Here is a 14562-nt window from a genome sequence, read left to right as displayed (position 1 = left end):
ATGATGGTGAGCTATACATTGACATTATTGCAGGGGTTTTGCAGGGGGGAGGGGCACAAAAACGATCTGCTACAAAAAATCAAATAACTTAACTAAATAATTATAGAGCATTTAAATCAGAACTTTGATATCATCATTATTCAACTCTTCAGACAGACCGTAGACCAACGTTTTAAAAAAAATTGAACCAAACATACTGAAATGGTAACTTTTTTAAAGCACCAAAAATCGACTCTTGAAAAATAAATGTCTGTGTGTACCTGGAGAAATTAGTTCTCGGTTTGTCGTGAAAGCTATTTTTGAGCAACAGGGTGGAAAGGCCAAAAAAGTAATACCTGGTCAAGAATTTAGTTCCATCATGAAACACATGATCAATCATTTCTTAATAACATATTCAGAGGATTTTATAATACCTTATGTCTAAACATTTTGTATTAGATACATTTGCAACATGTTGTGCTTTACCAAAGGTTAAATTGAATTTACAACAAGAATATGCCTTTATTTCAACATCCAAAATTTCCGACAACTGGGACCTTTCTCCACGCACTCGCACAAATATAGACGTAAAACATTAATGCAGAACATTTGTAACACAAGCTCAAGAACATGACTTCTCATTTCCGCATCAAAGCAAAAATCTCTTACACTAATATTTGACATCAAAGGTTACATTAAAATGGTAATGGAAAAGACAAACTTAAAATGTTGTGCTCGACATGTTTTCCTTTAAATCACAAGCGTTCATGTATCCCTTTTTGAACGCGGTGAATGACTTGTGTATTTGATTTGCAATATGTTCTCTTTCAACTCATCAATTACTGTTTGATGGTCTTGCTGATCTAAACTATATATGTATGACTTGTCAAATCTGATAAGACAAAATTGGGTGACCATACAGAAGTGTCATTTCAGCTGCTTCCAGCTGTATCTGCTTCCAGCTGTATAACTGAGAATATAAGGGAACAACATGACTAAGAGATGCAATTGTTAAGTAAACTAACAATGTTTGTGAGTACAAATCTACTGATCTCAGCAAACGGCAATTCCTTCAATCCTGCAATTAGAACTGAGAAGTAAAGCACAGCCAAACCTGTTTTAACGGCCACCTGTATAAGACAATCACCAGTACAAAGGACCACATCACAAATCCTCCCTTGCTTCGGCAACAAAATAATGATATGTGAGATGGCCACTAGTCTGAGACAGCCACTTTTATCCTTGAATATGAGGGGCCCTCTTACAGTTTGACTGTATTTTAACACAACAGTCTTTGCTAATATCAGTAAATTTGACCTTACCATGAGGACCGCACAGAGGAAACAAGCGCCTATCACATCTCTCAGCATACCAAAAGCCAGTTTTTTTGCTCATAGCCAAGCAGTGGGTCTCTACCGATCCTCTTGAAGGCTGAATAAAGTTTTGAAAAAAAAGGAAAAAAACTAAGCGATATAGTGACAGCCATAAGGTTATGCATGAAATAATGTAATATTTATGTACATTTCAAAATATACATCCTAACATGTTATCCGCTGAAGGTTAAGTTTGATTACATTAAACTAAAAAACAAATTGTCTGTCATAATGAAAGTGGATCCATTTGGACCATATACTGGCACTGGACTGGGAGGAAAACTATTCTTTAAAGAAGTCGAGAAAAAAGGACTCAACTCAGGTTAGAAAAGTCGTACAGTGCCTTTTGATTGAACTTGTAGTCAGTCATTTTATAAAAAGTGCAAAATCTCTCACTTTTACTTTCTCTTTGTTCTAAGCTAATGCAAAAGGTACAACCAGAGGGAATGAAAATCTCTCAAATATCCCCAGAATAAAATGTACTTCAGAGGAGAACAAACTCATACTCTCAGAAGGCTTCTCATCATGCCTCATCTCTAGAGAAAAAGATGATTATACAGGAGACCGAGATTTAATTAAAGCACCTCATGAAGTATACCCACTGATGTTTATTATACTATTGAAGCTATTTTGATATTTCTCATCTTACAAGCTAACATCAAGATAGTCCTCAAGGCACAGCAATTTACAAAACATCAAAAGGAAAAGTAACAATTGAAGAGCCAATCGTTAATGTACTGTTATGAGAACTAAAATAACAATAAAACAGAAAATACTTTCATAGCACAAAAAAGAGACCCTGTAATAGACTTCAGTAAAGACAATTCTGTAGAAACCATACTCGCTTCCATTAAAATATACCCATCAGGGATTTCTTAATTAAGTTAAGTCTTGTGTGGTTAAAAAGTTTAGTGGCATTCACTGCTGCATACGAGGGTTTTTATAAGATTTTTTTCGCCAAAGAAGGACTACTGACAGCAATCTATAATTGGTCATGATGTTATTCAAAATTACTTTGGTGATGACTTATTGAACAATCTGTCCTGTGCATAACACAGCACTATTTACCGTTTTTCTTCCTCACAAGCCCTGCAGTTTGCCTAGCAAAGGAAGGATGGAGACACATTTCTAATGAGCCTGAATCTAGGAATGGGACCAAACCGAAAAGGCTATTTTTATTTTAAGAAAGCTCAATTCAAACTCAAACCAAATCTCCATTTTCTAACACCTTTCTAACACCTTTGATGAACAAACTCAAACATGCATTAACAGAAAGCAAAACATACTAATGGCATCCTTTCCCAGTTGTTGAAGTCAATGGCAGTACCATCTGACCACATAAAGGCCTCCAATTCAGGGGCAAACCTGGCATCTAGCCAGGCATCATTTCTGTAGAAGAGAATGATCCAAGCTTTGACCTTTGCAATACCATTGCAATAGTGAACCAGTAAAGAAAGGCAGATACGAAACTGGAGAACGAGAGAGGAAATATACGGGATAGTAGAGTAAGAGGGAATTCTTTTTTTTTTCAATTCTTGCCTTACATTCATTTCTGCTATGCAGGAAAGGTTCATCTTTAAAATAGCACTTAGCACCCAATTGCCCAAAATGCAACAGAAATATCAGTACCCGAAACAAACAGATTAGCAAAGTCCTCCCATGATATATAAACTTGGACTATTGTTAAAATATCATTAGACACAGAGGGGCAAAGACGTACCTGAGTTGCTTTTGAATGATATGTTTAGCCTTCTTCAACTGCTCATTATTGGTGATCTTCAACAGCGGTCTTCCCAGCTCAGCACATTTTGCGATGGCCCCTTGATGGTTGACCTTCTGAGCAACGCTGTCAACATCATTTGGATCTGGACATTAAAACCACCATAGTCATATTAATAGAATCATCTACGCCTCTCCATCTGTGTGAATGTTTTTGGATGCTCTGTGTTTATATCCGAGGACATTCCAGAGTATACATGTCCCCCTTGGACAATAAAGTATTATCTTACACTGCTCAGTAATCTTTGATTTTTGAATATGCACAAACATAAAAGCAAAGAACATACTGTTCACATAACTTCAAAACTTCAAATTTTATTTTCTGAATAGAAACCCCATTCATTCATTCAAAACTCACCATTCAACTTCTCTTCCGTGTTTTCTGTGAAAGAAAAGAATATAAATCGTACTTGTAGTACAACCTGATATCTATTTGGAAAAAAAAAAAGATAGCATTTGTATAGCGCAAATCCACGCTCAAAAGCAAGCTCTATGCCCTTCACAATCTATACTATTACCCCAGCAGACCTGAGAGCATTCTGAAAAATCTCAATTTCCTTGAAAGCATACAGTGCAAGCAGCCCTTAATAGGCGCTAAAACACTAACATACTGACAAGATTTCTCGATGTCTATGAAATCATTATAATAGCACGGTAACTGACTAAAGGAGAAAAACAGACTCACGGCATACAATGTAAAAGCTGTCTAATTTATAGGTATATTAGTCTAGCAGGCATACAGTGAAATCAGTGGAAACGTAAATGTTTTTATTATGCCTACATATTTCAAATACGAAGAATATAACGTTGGCCTATGAGAAAAAAAATTGGGATCTGAAAATATGTTTGCTACCGATGCATGCTAGACCGTATTTTTCCCCAAATGCTTGAACACGGTTTTAAAACTTTTTGAAGTTAGATATTTACAACTAGAGTGACTCAGAACTTTACACAAAGATGTTAAATAAAGGCAACATAATTTGCAGCTTAATGTTTCTGTTATTCTGTTAGATAGATAGAACATCTAACCTAAATCTAAATTGTTCCTCCTGAGCAACTGACAAAGAATATAATAAAATGAAAGAATGTAAACAAATAAATACTGAGTATGCGCATAATTATGTTTTCAAATCATAGAACAATTATCATACGATATTCGCAGATGAAGGGTTGAACATTCTTGCAGTCTGGATTTGTTGAGAGAATAAGTCGTTCTTTCTCATTGAGCGTGGCTTGGAAGCAGCCAACAGGATCTTCTACCGCTTCCTCATCAATCAGTCGGGGTGGGTCCACTTGGAATGGAGATTTTCCATTACGTTTTTCAAAGCCCAAAACGTGTGTGTTTCCTCCTACCCACAAAACTGAGGAGAAATTATAAGAATGAGTAAATGAATGGTGGGATAAGAACGTTCCGAACATTCAAAATATTCACCCATTAGGTTTCTTTTTTCTTCTAGGTCCTGATCCGCACTAGTCAGCAGCAAGTTCACCGCCGTGCAACCAATTTTTTAATAAATGGCCAAAAGTGTGGATCTTGTGTCCCTTTCCATTCTGGCAGACATAATGTACTTTCAATGGTGCATTTTAAAAATGTACATACTAATAAATTGTACGTCAATTCTGTGCAACATACTTACTGTTCTGTAACTAATGACCGCTAATGTGTCTCAAAATGCAACCCTGTCAAGAGAATCAGAAGTCCCTATTTTCCCTCTCTTTATTTGTTTACAAACACATTTATAATAATAGACATACAAAAATGTTTATAAGAGTCATTTCCAAAAGGTGGGGGCCCCTTAAAGCTTATGGAGGCCATGAAATAAATGTTAATCAACTAGCATGATTTTTCTAACAAGCATGCATAAAAATCAAATTATGTGTATGGCCATCAAAGCGCAGAAAGGGTAGTCTGGGTCTCCTGATCTCTTGAAAATAGTTCTGCCTGGTCTCTTGCTATTGTAATTTACTTGCCAGTCATACTCTTCACCACCCCTAAATTATTTATACAAATGACATGGCAAATTGAAGTATTCCACCCGTAGTGTAATTATAAAATCCACTGTATTTGATCTAAATGCCCCCAGCACGGTCGATACTGTGGTCACACTAGATGTGTCATATTGCAGTAGACAGTGGTGGATCAGGCAGAACTCTAATTACAATTGATCACATTAGCATGGTAGACCTTCAACGAAATCAGCACCCAATTGAGTATCAACTAAAAAAGAATTTTTTGTTAATGCTCTTGCAACTGAGGGTGGGTTGTTGGCCACTGCTCTGGTGTTGTCTGCTCCTTCTGTTCTATCAAATATATATCATCCTAGACTCTTCTGCTTCTTTTTTTGTGTTTATTACTCTCTTGTAAATCCACTAATCTTGGGCTCTAATATGACCTTATTGTGTTGCAAGAGTCTTAAACCTTTTACTAAAACATATGTCGAGTTCCCTACATCGAGGATTAATTCTGTATGACTTTAATTACTACTGAAACCCTATTACCTGGTACTGGAGATGCTGACCACACTGAAGCTGTGGAAACAAAGAGAAAAAGAATGAACACTTGACAGTAAGTACAATATGATGGAAGAAAAAACTGGACAAGTTGAACAGATAGACAATATGCAGAAAAAACAGAACAATTTAGGTTTTCTGAGAGTATCCAAAAAGGGAAATGAATGAAGAACTTTGATCACCAATGTCTATGTGAGATCTAGCACTTTATGATGAAGATGATGATGAAACGAGGGTATTTTCCTTGAAAAGCAATCTAAATGTTTTCTGCAAAAAGAAGTTTACTAAAACAATAACCACCACATATTACTAAAGGTGACTTCTCTGGCTTAGAGGGTGACACGCAATGGCCCTTCATGGCTTACGGTCGCAAGCTGACGTTATACAATGTAATATTTAGGCCAATCTGTGCCTTGATGTCATCGGTCCACATTGTTCTTTTTTGTCCACCCTTTGCCCTTTTGCCCCGCATCATGCCTTCAAGTATTTCCCTCTAATGGTCTGATGGTGTTTTACATGACATCTTTGTATTTTTCTACTACAGGTCTAGACAAACAGGTTACAAGTGACAAGGAAGTAAAACTACATTAGCTATAGAAATGACTTCAACACACAATGTACAAGAAAAGAGTATTTTTCTCTTTCAAGTAAAATTCACCAGTGTACTCAGGCGAACATTTTAAATCATAATTTATTTTAAGTGAATTTTGAAGAGAAAAGACGTTACATTCCTAATACATCAAGTAAACCATCATCACTTACTGATCAAAAGATTTCAAAGAAAGGTAAATTTTTTTTAGAAATTCAACTGCTGAAACTGAGATCACTTTTGAAAAAGGGGGGGGGGGGTATTTTGAGGATTAAACTTACCCAACACACAGCTGAGAGAAAACGTAGCATCACAGTTGCCAGTCACAACAACTTTCCTGCGGTCATCAGAAAGCTGGAACTTTCCCTTGCAAGCATTGGCATTTGCTGTCTCCGCAATTTTGATGTTAATAGCAACTTCGTTCTTGGGTATGCGACACGTTGAACCTCCTTGGCAGTGCAGATACCGGATTTTGGCTGAATTTTGAAAACAAAATATCAGTAAATTTATTTTTACTATAACATTAGCATGTTCACAACATGCACAAATAGTAATTTGTATTACTTTCTTTATAATTTGGTTTTATTTTGGAAGGGGGTGAGGGAGTGTTTGGGGATTTTGCAGAATGGAACAAATTTTATTTTTACTACAGACAAAAAAGACAATATATATGTAACCAACACATCAGGTTCCTTCAACATTTTAAACTGTTTAAGTGTGATGAAACAAGCTATGGGTCCCCGGCAAAGTGATGTAATCATCCCTTGACATAGACAGTGCTTGGTTATAGTGAAAGAAAATACCATGCTAAACAATATTATTCTGGTAAAAAATGAAGACCAGTCCTCACAAGTACACGAATTATCTGGCAAAACCAAGAACAAACACCCAAATCCTTTTCCTTTGAAAGAAACGTGCTTGAACTCACTCAAACTTTGTGAGGCCTCTTCGACACATCAATAATACTTTATATAATATAGGTTCGGCGTTATTTGTTTTTATTTCATTTTGAATACAGGCATGTGCCTTGGCGGTATTAGCCTCAATGTACTCCTTAATTTTTTTTTTTTTATATAAATGCTGTACACCATTTTGCACTACCATCCATCCAAACTCTAGCCTATTGACAGTATGATCGGCCGCACAAATCCAAATCCTTGACCTTATTTCACAGTCCGTAAAATCCTATGATGATGTTTATCTTCTAAAGTTATCAGAGTAGACACTCACCCATGGAACTCAGGTAAAATAGTTTAGACTTCTGCACAAAGTGCACAAGTTCATCATTTTCCTCTGAGTCGTATCTGTAGCAGAGAAACCAAGAAAACTTACTTTAAAGAGATACAATAAAAAGTCAATGTAGGGAATAAAGACACAGCCCTACATATTAAAGAGAAATCGTTTTTATCAAACAACAACAATTTCAGCTCTCAACCTATTACATGGTCTATCATAGTAAAAGATAAAAACTAATTGCATCCTCAAATCTACCAGCATCTCCATGACTAAAAAACAGGAGTTTTCCTCAGAATTATCCCCGAAAGTCAGTTTGAGGAAAAAAAATCGTGTCCCCAGGAAAGAACCCTAGTAGATTCAGATTATGTTAAGAATCTATAGTGGCAAATCCATAGATACTGAAAATGTATGCAAATAAACCAGTTAATTTTTACGTCATTTACTAGGAATTGCACAAATATTGCAAATAAATTTGGCTATTTTCACATTACTTATGATTGTGTACTGCTTATGGCAATGGATTTCATGAAAAAATTGCACATTTGAATATTTATGCAAGACTTGTAGAAGACGATAATTATACAGTACAGTTCTGATAATTCAACTTAATACTATAGCTTGTTCAGTTCCATCTGTCCGCGTTCAAAAGTTTAAACTCATTCATTAATTTACCTATGCCCACCAAACTGTGCATGGCATTCTGCACGCCAGAGACAAAAAAAAATATTTTTTAAAAATCTTGCTCCAGTAATGAAAAGTTTTATCTATTTGAGCCCTATATTAAAAACCTCTCTTTGGGTACATGCACAGGGTCTCAAAAATAAATTACATATTATGGCCTAGCCTACAAATTGCTAATTTTAAGACAGTGACACCACTTTGCCCCAATATTTCATTGTCAGCTTGTAGATTCCATCCCACAATTGTCTAGACATCTCAACCTAAATCTCGAAAAGTATTAACCCAAGCATTGAACTGTGATATAGGGTTGAAGAAAAAGTATGTCAACTTTTTAATGTTTTAGGTGTATGCTGTAAAATCCCTATTATTTTTTAGATCCGCTTTCGCTAACATCAAAGAAAACTTGTCCAAATCATAGTTTGCAGTGGTCATTAAGAATAGGCTAAGATCAGAGAAGATTAAACAGTAAAACTTGATTTAATCGTGTTTTAACCATGGTCAGACTAAACTGAACAAGCTTTAACTATTTTTCACGGAGTGAATTAGTACCCCCCAAAAAACTTCCTAATCATCTAAGGTTAATTTTAACACCATAACCTAACCTTGCAAGACGTGCTCCCTCAGCCCCGCAAGTAAGTGCAGCACTGTGCCAGTCAAGTTTATCAGGGACAAAGCGATAGCAGAGGTCACCCATAGAAACGTAGCCCTCTCTGCAGGTTCGCTTATTTTCACCTGGATAAGGGAGTAAACCAGAGTGCACATTAGGTAGGGTAACAAAAATTCCTTACCACAATAATATTTCAAGAAGGCTATGTAGACAACAACAAAGAATCAAAACAATTTCTTGGTTTCACCTTCTTTTCTTATCTTAGAATCTTGTCCTATTCTTAGAAAACGGGTAAATCAACAACAGCAATCTTTCGGCATGAGTGTGTTTTATTAACCATAACCCAGACGTTAATACCCAAATCTTGCTAAATTGTGTTGCAAGACCTGCAAAATTATTACTTCAACTAAAAACAAAAACTAATAGTAATGTGAATGAATACAAATAAAGGGTGCACATGGTCTGTAGACTGCCACATCGGAGGAAAGGAGACAGAGTTTTCCTGGCCACTGATGACTTTGTCTTTGCAAAATGATGCAGTTTTGACCAAATTTCATTGACTTTGCGCTTTAACCCTTCATCATACCTTATTGATATACACCTTTCCCTTGAGTAAACGGGGAGGGGGGTGTTTGTTTGTTTATTTTTTTACAGTTATCTGGCGTTCAGAAAACAGAGCCAAAATTGGTGCAATTGAAGCAAAACACAGCAGACATCCATTTTTCAAAAGGCATCAACCGGAAAGTGGAAAAGGAAGTATAAGTCACTGTTAGGTTCTGGTGTTTGGAAGCATGCCAGCTTGTCACAGTCCCAGTTTGGCATTGGCCCAGTTTGTTACAGGCCTCGACTGTGCCCTGCATGGTGGAAGTTATCACTGACTCTCTCAAATAGAATAAATTAATGATTGATTGATTGTATGAATTGAATTTTACTGTTCAATTGTTTTCAACGAAAGAACATTCATTGTTGAAATTTTACAGAGTAATTGAAATTTACCTTGATTTGCATACAAAAAGGAAGAAATATTGAACCACACGAGCTGAATTGACATTTTAGAGGGACTATCTCTTCACCACCAATTTGAAGGTGAAGAATAAAAAACTTAAGTAACAACTACAGTGTTAAAGTGCTGTAATTATAACTGTCATCAATACTCAAATACATAAATGAAATTGTGACAAACTGGGCCTGTGACAGACTGGGCACCCCCCCCCCCACCCCCCTGGCGTCTAAGCTTAGCCTAGCGGTTGAAGTTCTTGTCGAAAAGTTAATTTAATACTTTTTGACAAGTGATTTGCTATAAACTGGCCCAAAGAGATAGTTGGACTCGGCTATCTATACCCTCTTTGCTATAATAATAGTCTAAAATAAAGGTTTTGTGTGTGTTTGTTTGGTGGTTTTTTGCAAAGGCAATTTAGAAAAGTCTTATTCAAAAACAAAAGAAAATCTCTGAAAATCCAGACAACAGCAAATGTGTTTAAATAAACACAGTTTTGTCTTGTGTCAGGATTGATAGCAACTTTTAGAAAAAGTATTGAAAGGGGCGCACATGAAAGTCAATGATATTATTATTGGCGTTAACCTCAGGACTCTATAAATAGGTGTAGATTTAATTATCGGGTGGCAAAGCATTTCTTCTTACTTACATGTTTTTCCGTCACCATAGAAGCCTTCCTTACAGACACACTGTAGGCCATCAGGGCTGCACACAGCGTGTAAATCACAACCGGTCTCATCGACTTGCTCGTTTATTACGCCACTGACGCACTGGGCTGTCCTCCTGCAGGCTTCAATAACCACAAACTCCTGATCCTGTGTAGAGGAATAGTGCCAAGGATATTGTAAGCTAAAAAACATAACTAAAACTTTACAAAGAAATAATTAAAGGCAGCGCAAATAGGTCATTTGAAAAGATGTTATAGATTTAAAAAATGGATGGCTGGATGGATGGATAGATAGATAGATAGATAGATAGAGGAGACTTAAGAGAGAGAGAGAGGGGGAGAGAGAGAGAGAGAGAGAGAGAGAGAGAGAGAGAGAGAGAGAGAGAGAGAGAGAGAGAGAGGGGGGGGGGGCTGAAAAGTGGCCAGGGTGCATGAGCCCGTAAAGTGAAGGATATAAGAAAGCAAAAAGGATAAAACTAGATATAGAAAAGACAATTTACTTTTGCTATAATAACTAGATCTACTCGTAAAATAATCTTACAAACTTCTACAACAACATCTTCAACAACAACAACAACCTCTTCTTATTCTTCAACAACAACAACAGCAGCAACAGCAGCAGCAGCAGCAACAACAACAACAACAACAACAACAAATAGCTCTATCAGTAGGCCTACTGAGTTACCTTGAGCCTGATCAATTCCCCATTTTCCATCTGAAGCGTGCACTCGTTGGTACACTCTTGCTCCGTGACACACTGCATCTCAGTGTTGAGGAAGAACCCATCGTTGCACACACACCCTGAACCGAGTTCATAGTCGGTGCAAATTGAGGCAGTGATAGCACTAGAGCACGTCGGCTGGCACTTGACCACATAAGAGGGTTCAAAGTGAGTATTGGGCTTTCCTTGACACTCCGTCTCCGGAGTTTTTTCTGAAAGGCACAACGAAAGCGTTCACTTTTACAGATTATTTAGATATCTAAGTTCAGTGAGCACTATTGCACTAGATATCTACACCCACTGTAAAACATGAAAGTCCTTTCAAATCAATGCAATTGTCACGTTCCGTTTCTGTGGTTTAACCATACACGCGTGTGGTTTACCAATGCACACCCACCTCATGTAGCGATCCAACTTGCACTGACTGGTGACAACTCTCTGTGCTGCACCTCGACTGCAACTCACGCGTTGTTCCACAGTCCGTGGCTCACGCCTCGGACTACCCTTCTTCTCTTCTTCAATGTCAATAGGTACCGTACTCGATTACTTTCCCGAAATCACACGCCCCCGTGATCTCAAGATCAAACAAAACAAAATAAACAACTCCAGTGTGCGAACAGGACATGGTTCAACGCTATCTACACTTTGTACTCTTGATTACTCCAAGAACTGATTTTCATAATCCACCAACCAACCGGGGGTTTTCCTGACTCGATCAGGATACCGCCAGGGAGGGGGTTCACCTGCACCTTCGTTTTTCGTCAGAGTCTGCAAGGTCTGAGGCTCACTGCCACCTCCCTGATCATCCTCCTCCTCTGAAGTTACATCTCGTACCACTCTTCTAACATCGAGAACGTGACGAGCCATACCATCGACAGCAACATTGTTGTACGTAACCGTACCTCTATTCCCCGTAGTTGTGCATTTGCTCTGGGGTGGTTTAACCCAAACATCATCTCCAACTTCAAATCTTCCTTGCCCGTCTTGAATTTCTTCTTCATTAACATCGATATGGTTTCTCCAATCAAAACGGTAGACAGCTCTCTGTGGCACTGATGTTGGGCCCAAACCTGCTCTTGGTGTTGAGTTGTACCAAAACACAGCTTCTTGCGGAGAAATGTTTCCTCTTTCTGCAATGGACTTCACTGTATACGGTGGTGTCTCTCAACAATCCCGTTCCCCGTAGGTCTATATGCAGCTCTGAACAATGGTTCGATATTCCATTTCTGAAGCATCTGCCAAAAACAATCGGAGTGAAACACTGTGCCAATATCCATTAAAATCTCGCGCACTGGTCCTCTCTCAAACATGAGTTCTTCAACTACTTCTGTCACAAACCCTGTTGTCTCTCTCTCTCTTAAGTTTCTTCCAAATTACAAATCACCCTCGGCCACAATAAAAAATTGACAGGTGTGGCACTTGATGATGGTGAGTTATATCTATTGCCAGTCTTGTCCAGTCTGTAGCGACATCTAGGTTGCCCGCCTCGTGGACAACTGGTGCAGGATCGATAGACTGACATTGCTCACAAGCTTGTACGACTTTTTTTACTTGCATGTGCATCTGTATGTTTATGTGTAAGTGCGTACTTGCGTGCGTGAGTGCATGCATATGGGCGTGCGTGTGTGAGTGCCCGTTCGCGTATACACGGGCGCGTTTTTGTGTGTATGTCTGTGCGTGTGTGTATTTATGTATGTGTGTGTGTGTTTGTGTGTGTGTGTTTGTGTGTGTGTGTGTGTGTGTGTGTGTGTGTGTGTGTGTATGCCTGTGCTCATGTACAAGTGTGCGTATGTGTGTGTATGTGTGTTTGCGTGTGTGTGTGTGTGTGTGTGTGAGTGTGTGTGTGTGTGTTTGTGTATGTGTTGTTTGTGTGTGTGTTTGGGGGGGGGGGGGGGCGAGTGTCATGAATGCATAATGCTCTATTATCTTATAAACCAGTTGTTTTTTTCCTCACGTTGACTTTTGAAAGTTGCTTTCTTTAAAATTGCGCGACTAACTGGATTTATACCAACATATCTACTTAAAAGGAAAAATAGCAAGAATCTCTTTATCATTTTTGTTTCTGGAACAAATAATGATAAATGTACAAGCCTATTATTATCGCAAATCATGAAAGGAAAGAAAACCCGTTGGGTACATCTTCCCCAATTACTTACGGCAGTTTGCGTAGTCACGCCATATGAAGTCCATTTCTGAGAAATCTCGCATTCCTAGATCTTTGAACACTTCCTCAATTGATGTCTCCATCTCAAAACAACGACCAAATTCAAACTCCGTCTCCCAGCAGTGATCGTTCACACATTCCTCAAGTAAAGTGTTAAAACGCTCTCTGTTACTTTCCCGCGCTTCGGGCTTTCCTCCCCCTAACTGTGGAGAGAAAACAAAGCAAAATCGTCTTTTAAGGTTAAAAACTTTGGATCTGCTTCCACGCCTTTATCAACACATAGACAATTTAGGAGGCTGACTGCACATCCTAGGGAAGGGCCAAATTACTGGCTAAAAATTATCCCCACGCGGGAATCAAACTTGGGTCTCCTGCGTACGGAAACAAAGCACCTAACCACGACACCACAGACTTTTTTTTTTGTTAGAGTTTTACGGTACTTGCAACACAATAAGGTCATATAAGGGCCGAAGATTAGAGGTGTTACAGGGGGTAACAAACACAAAAAAGGAAGGGGGATAAAGACGACATAAATTATGTCCGATAGGAAAGAAGGAGCAAACCACACCAGAGCACCCACCAACCACTCACACAGACTCTTTCCAAGGCTCAGTGTACGATTTTTCTACACCAATTTAGAATGAAATGCATTTAATGTGAATTATTGAACAGATGAGTAGTGGACGGTGTGTTTGGAAAGGTTGGTAGAGGGAAAGAGGGGGGGGGGGTGTCTATTTGATATTTCGTGTATGTGACGGTCTGTTGATAAGCCTCATGTTGTAAGAGCCTGAGGCAAAACATCAGAGAGAGGGAAGAAGAAGAAGAGAGAGAGAAGAAGAAGAAGAAGAAGAGAAAGAAGAAGAAAGAGAGAGGAGGAGGGAGTGGGGAAGTAGAGGGAAAGAGGGGGGGTTGAAACGGTAGAAACTGAGGGTTGGGAGGGAGAATGAGAGGGGGTAAGACAGAGATGTTCGCTATATTTAAAAGTTTTTTTTGGGGGGTGGGACCATTCAGTCTGCTGTCGATACATTTTTGCTTTTATTTTTGTATGGCGGTTTTTAAAACTTGTTTGGTCTTGGGTGGATTTGGACGATATTGGTAGGCTTTTCAGTTGACTAGAATTCAGATTTCTTTTTAAGGGATTAGGATTTTGTGTGTGTGTCGAAAAGGGGGGTGGGGGTATAGAGGCTTCTCTTCTCAATTGACCGTAGGCTTTTTTTGGTTTTTCTATTTTTTTCTTGTGGGAGTATGTGTGTGTGTG

At 38.3% G+C, this 14562-nt stretch overlaps 1 protein-coding gene across 1 annotated transcript in view; it reads right to left on the bottom strand.

Moving 5' to 3' along the window:
* LOC101848648 overlaps positions 1-14562 on the bottom strand; it is a 57433-nt gene that overhangs the window by 41761 nt on the left and 1110 nt on the right. Inside the window, exons 2-13 of the mRNA XM_013080257.2 lie at positions 13297-13507; positions 11105-11352; positions 10402-10567; positions 8751-8880; positions 7462-7535; positions 6513-6707; positions 5631-5660; positions 4283-4492; positions 3490-3513; positions 3073-3217; positions 2639-2741; positions 1302-1410 (exon numbers count right to left, since the gene is read on the bottom strand). Of these exons, the coding sequence (XP_012935711.2) occupies positions 1302-1410; positions 2639-2741; positions 3073-3217; positions 3490-3513; positions 4283-4492; positions 5631-5660; positions 6513-6707; positions 7462-7535; positions 8751-8880; positions 10402-10567; positions 11105-11352; positions 13297-13387 (1525 nt within the window). The 5' untranslated portion in view covers positions 13388-13507. The remainder of the gene's footprint in view (positions 1-1301; positions 1411-2638; positions 2742-3072; positions 3218-3489; positions 3514-4282; positions 4493-5630; positions 5661-6512; positions 6708-7461; positions 7536-8750; positions 8881-10401; positions 10568-11104; positions 11353-13296; positions 13508-14562) is intronic.

Source organism: Aplysia californica, unplaced genomic scaffold (assembly GCF_000002075.1).
Source record: "Aplysia californica isolate F4 #8 unplaced genomic scaffold, AplCal3.0 scaffold00080, whole genome shotgun sequence".
Classification (NCBI taxonomy): Eukaryota; Metazoa; Mollusca; class Gastropoda; order Aplysiida; family Aplysiidae; genus Aplysia; species Aplysia californica.
This window is presented reverse-complemented; position numbering and strand designations above follow the sequence as displayed.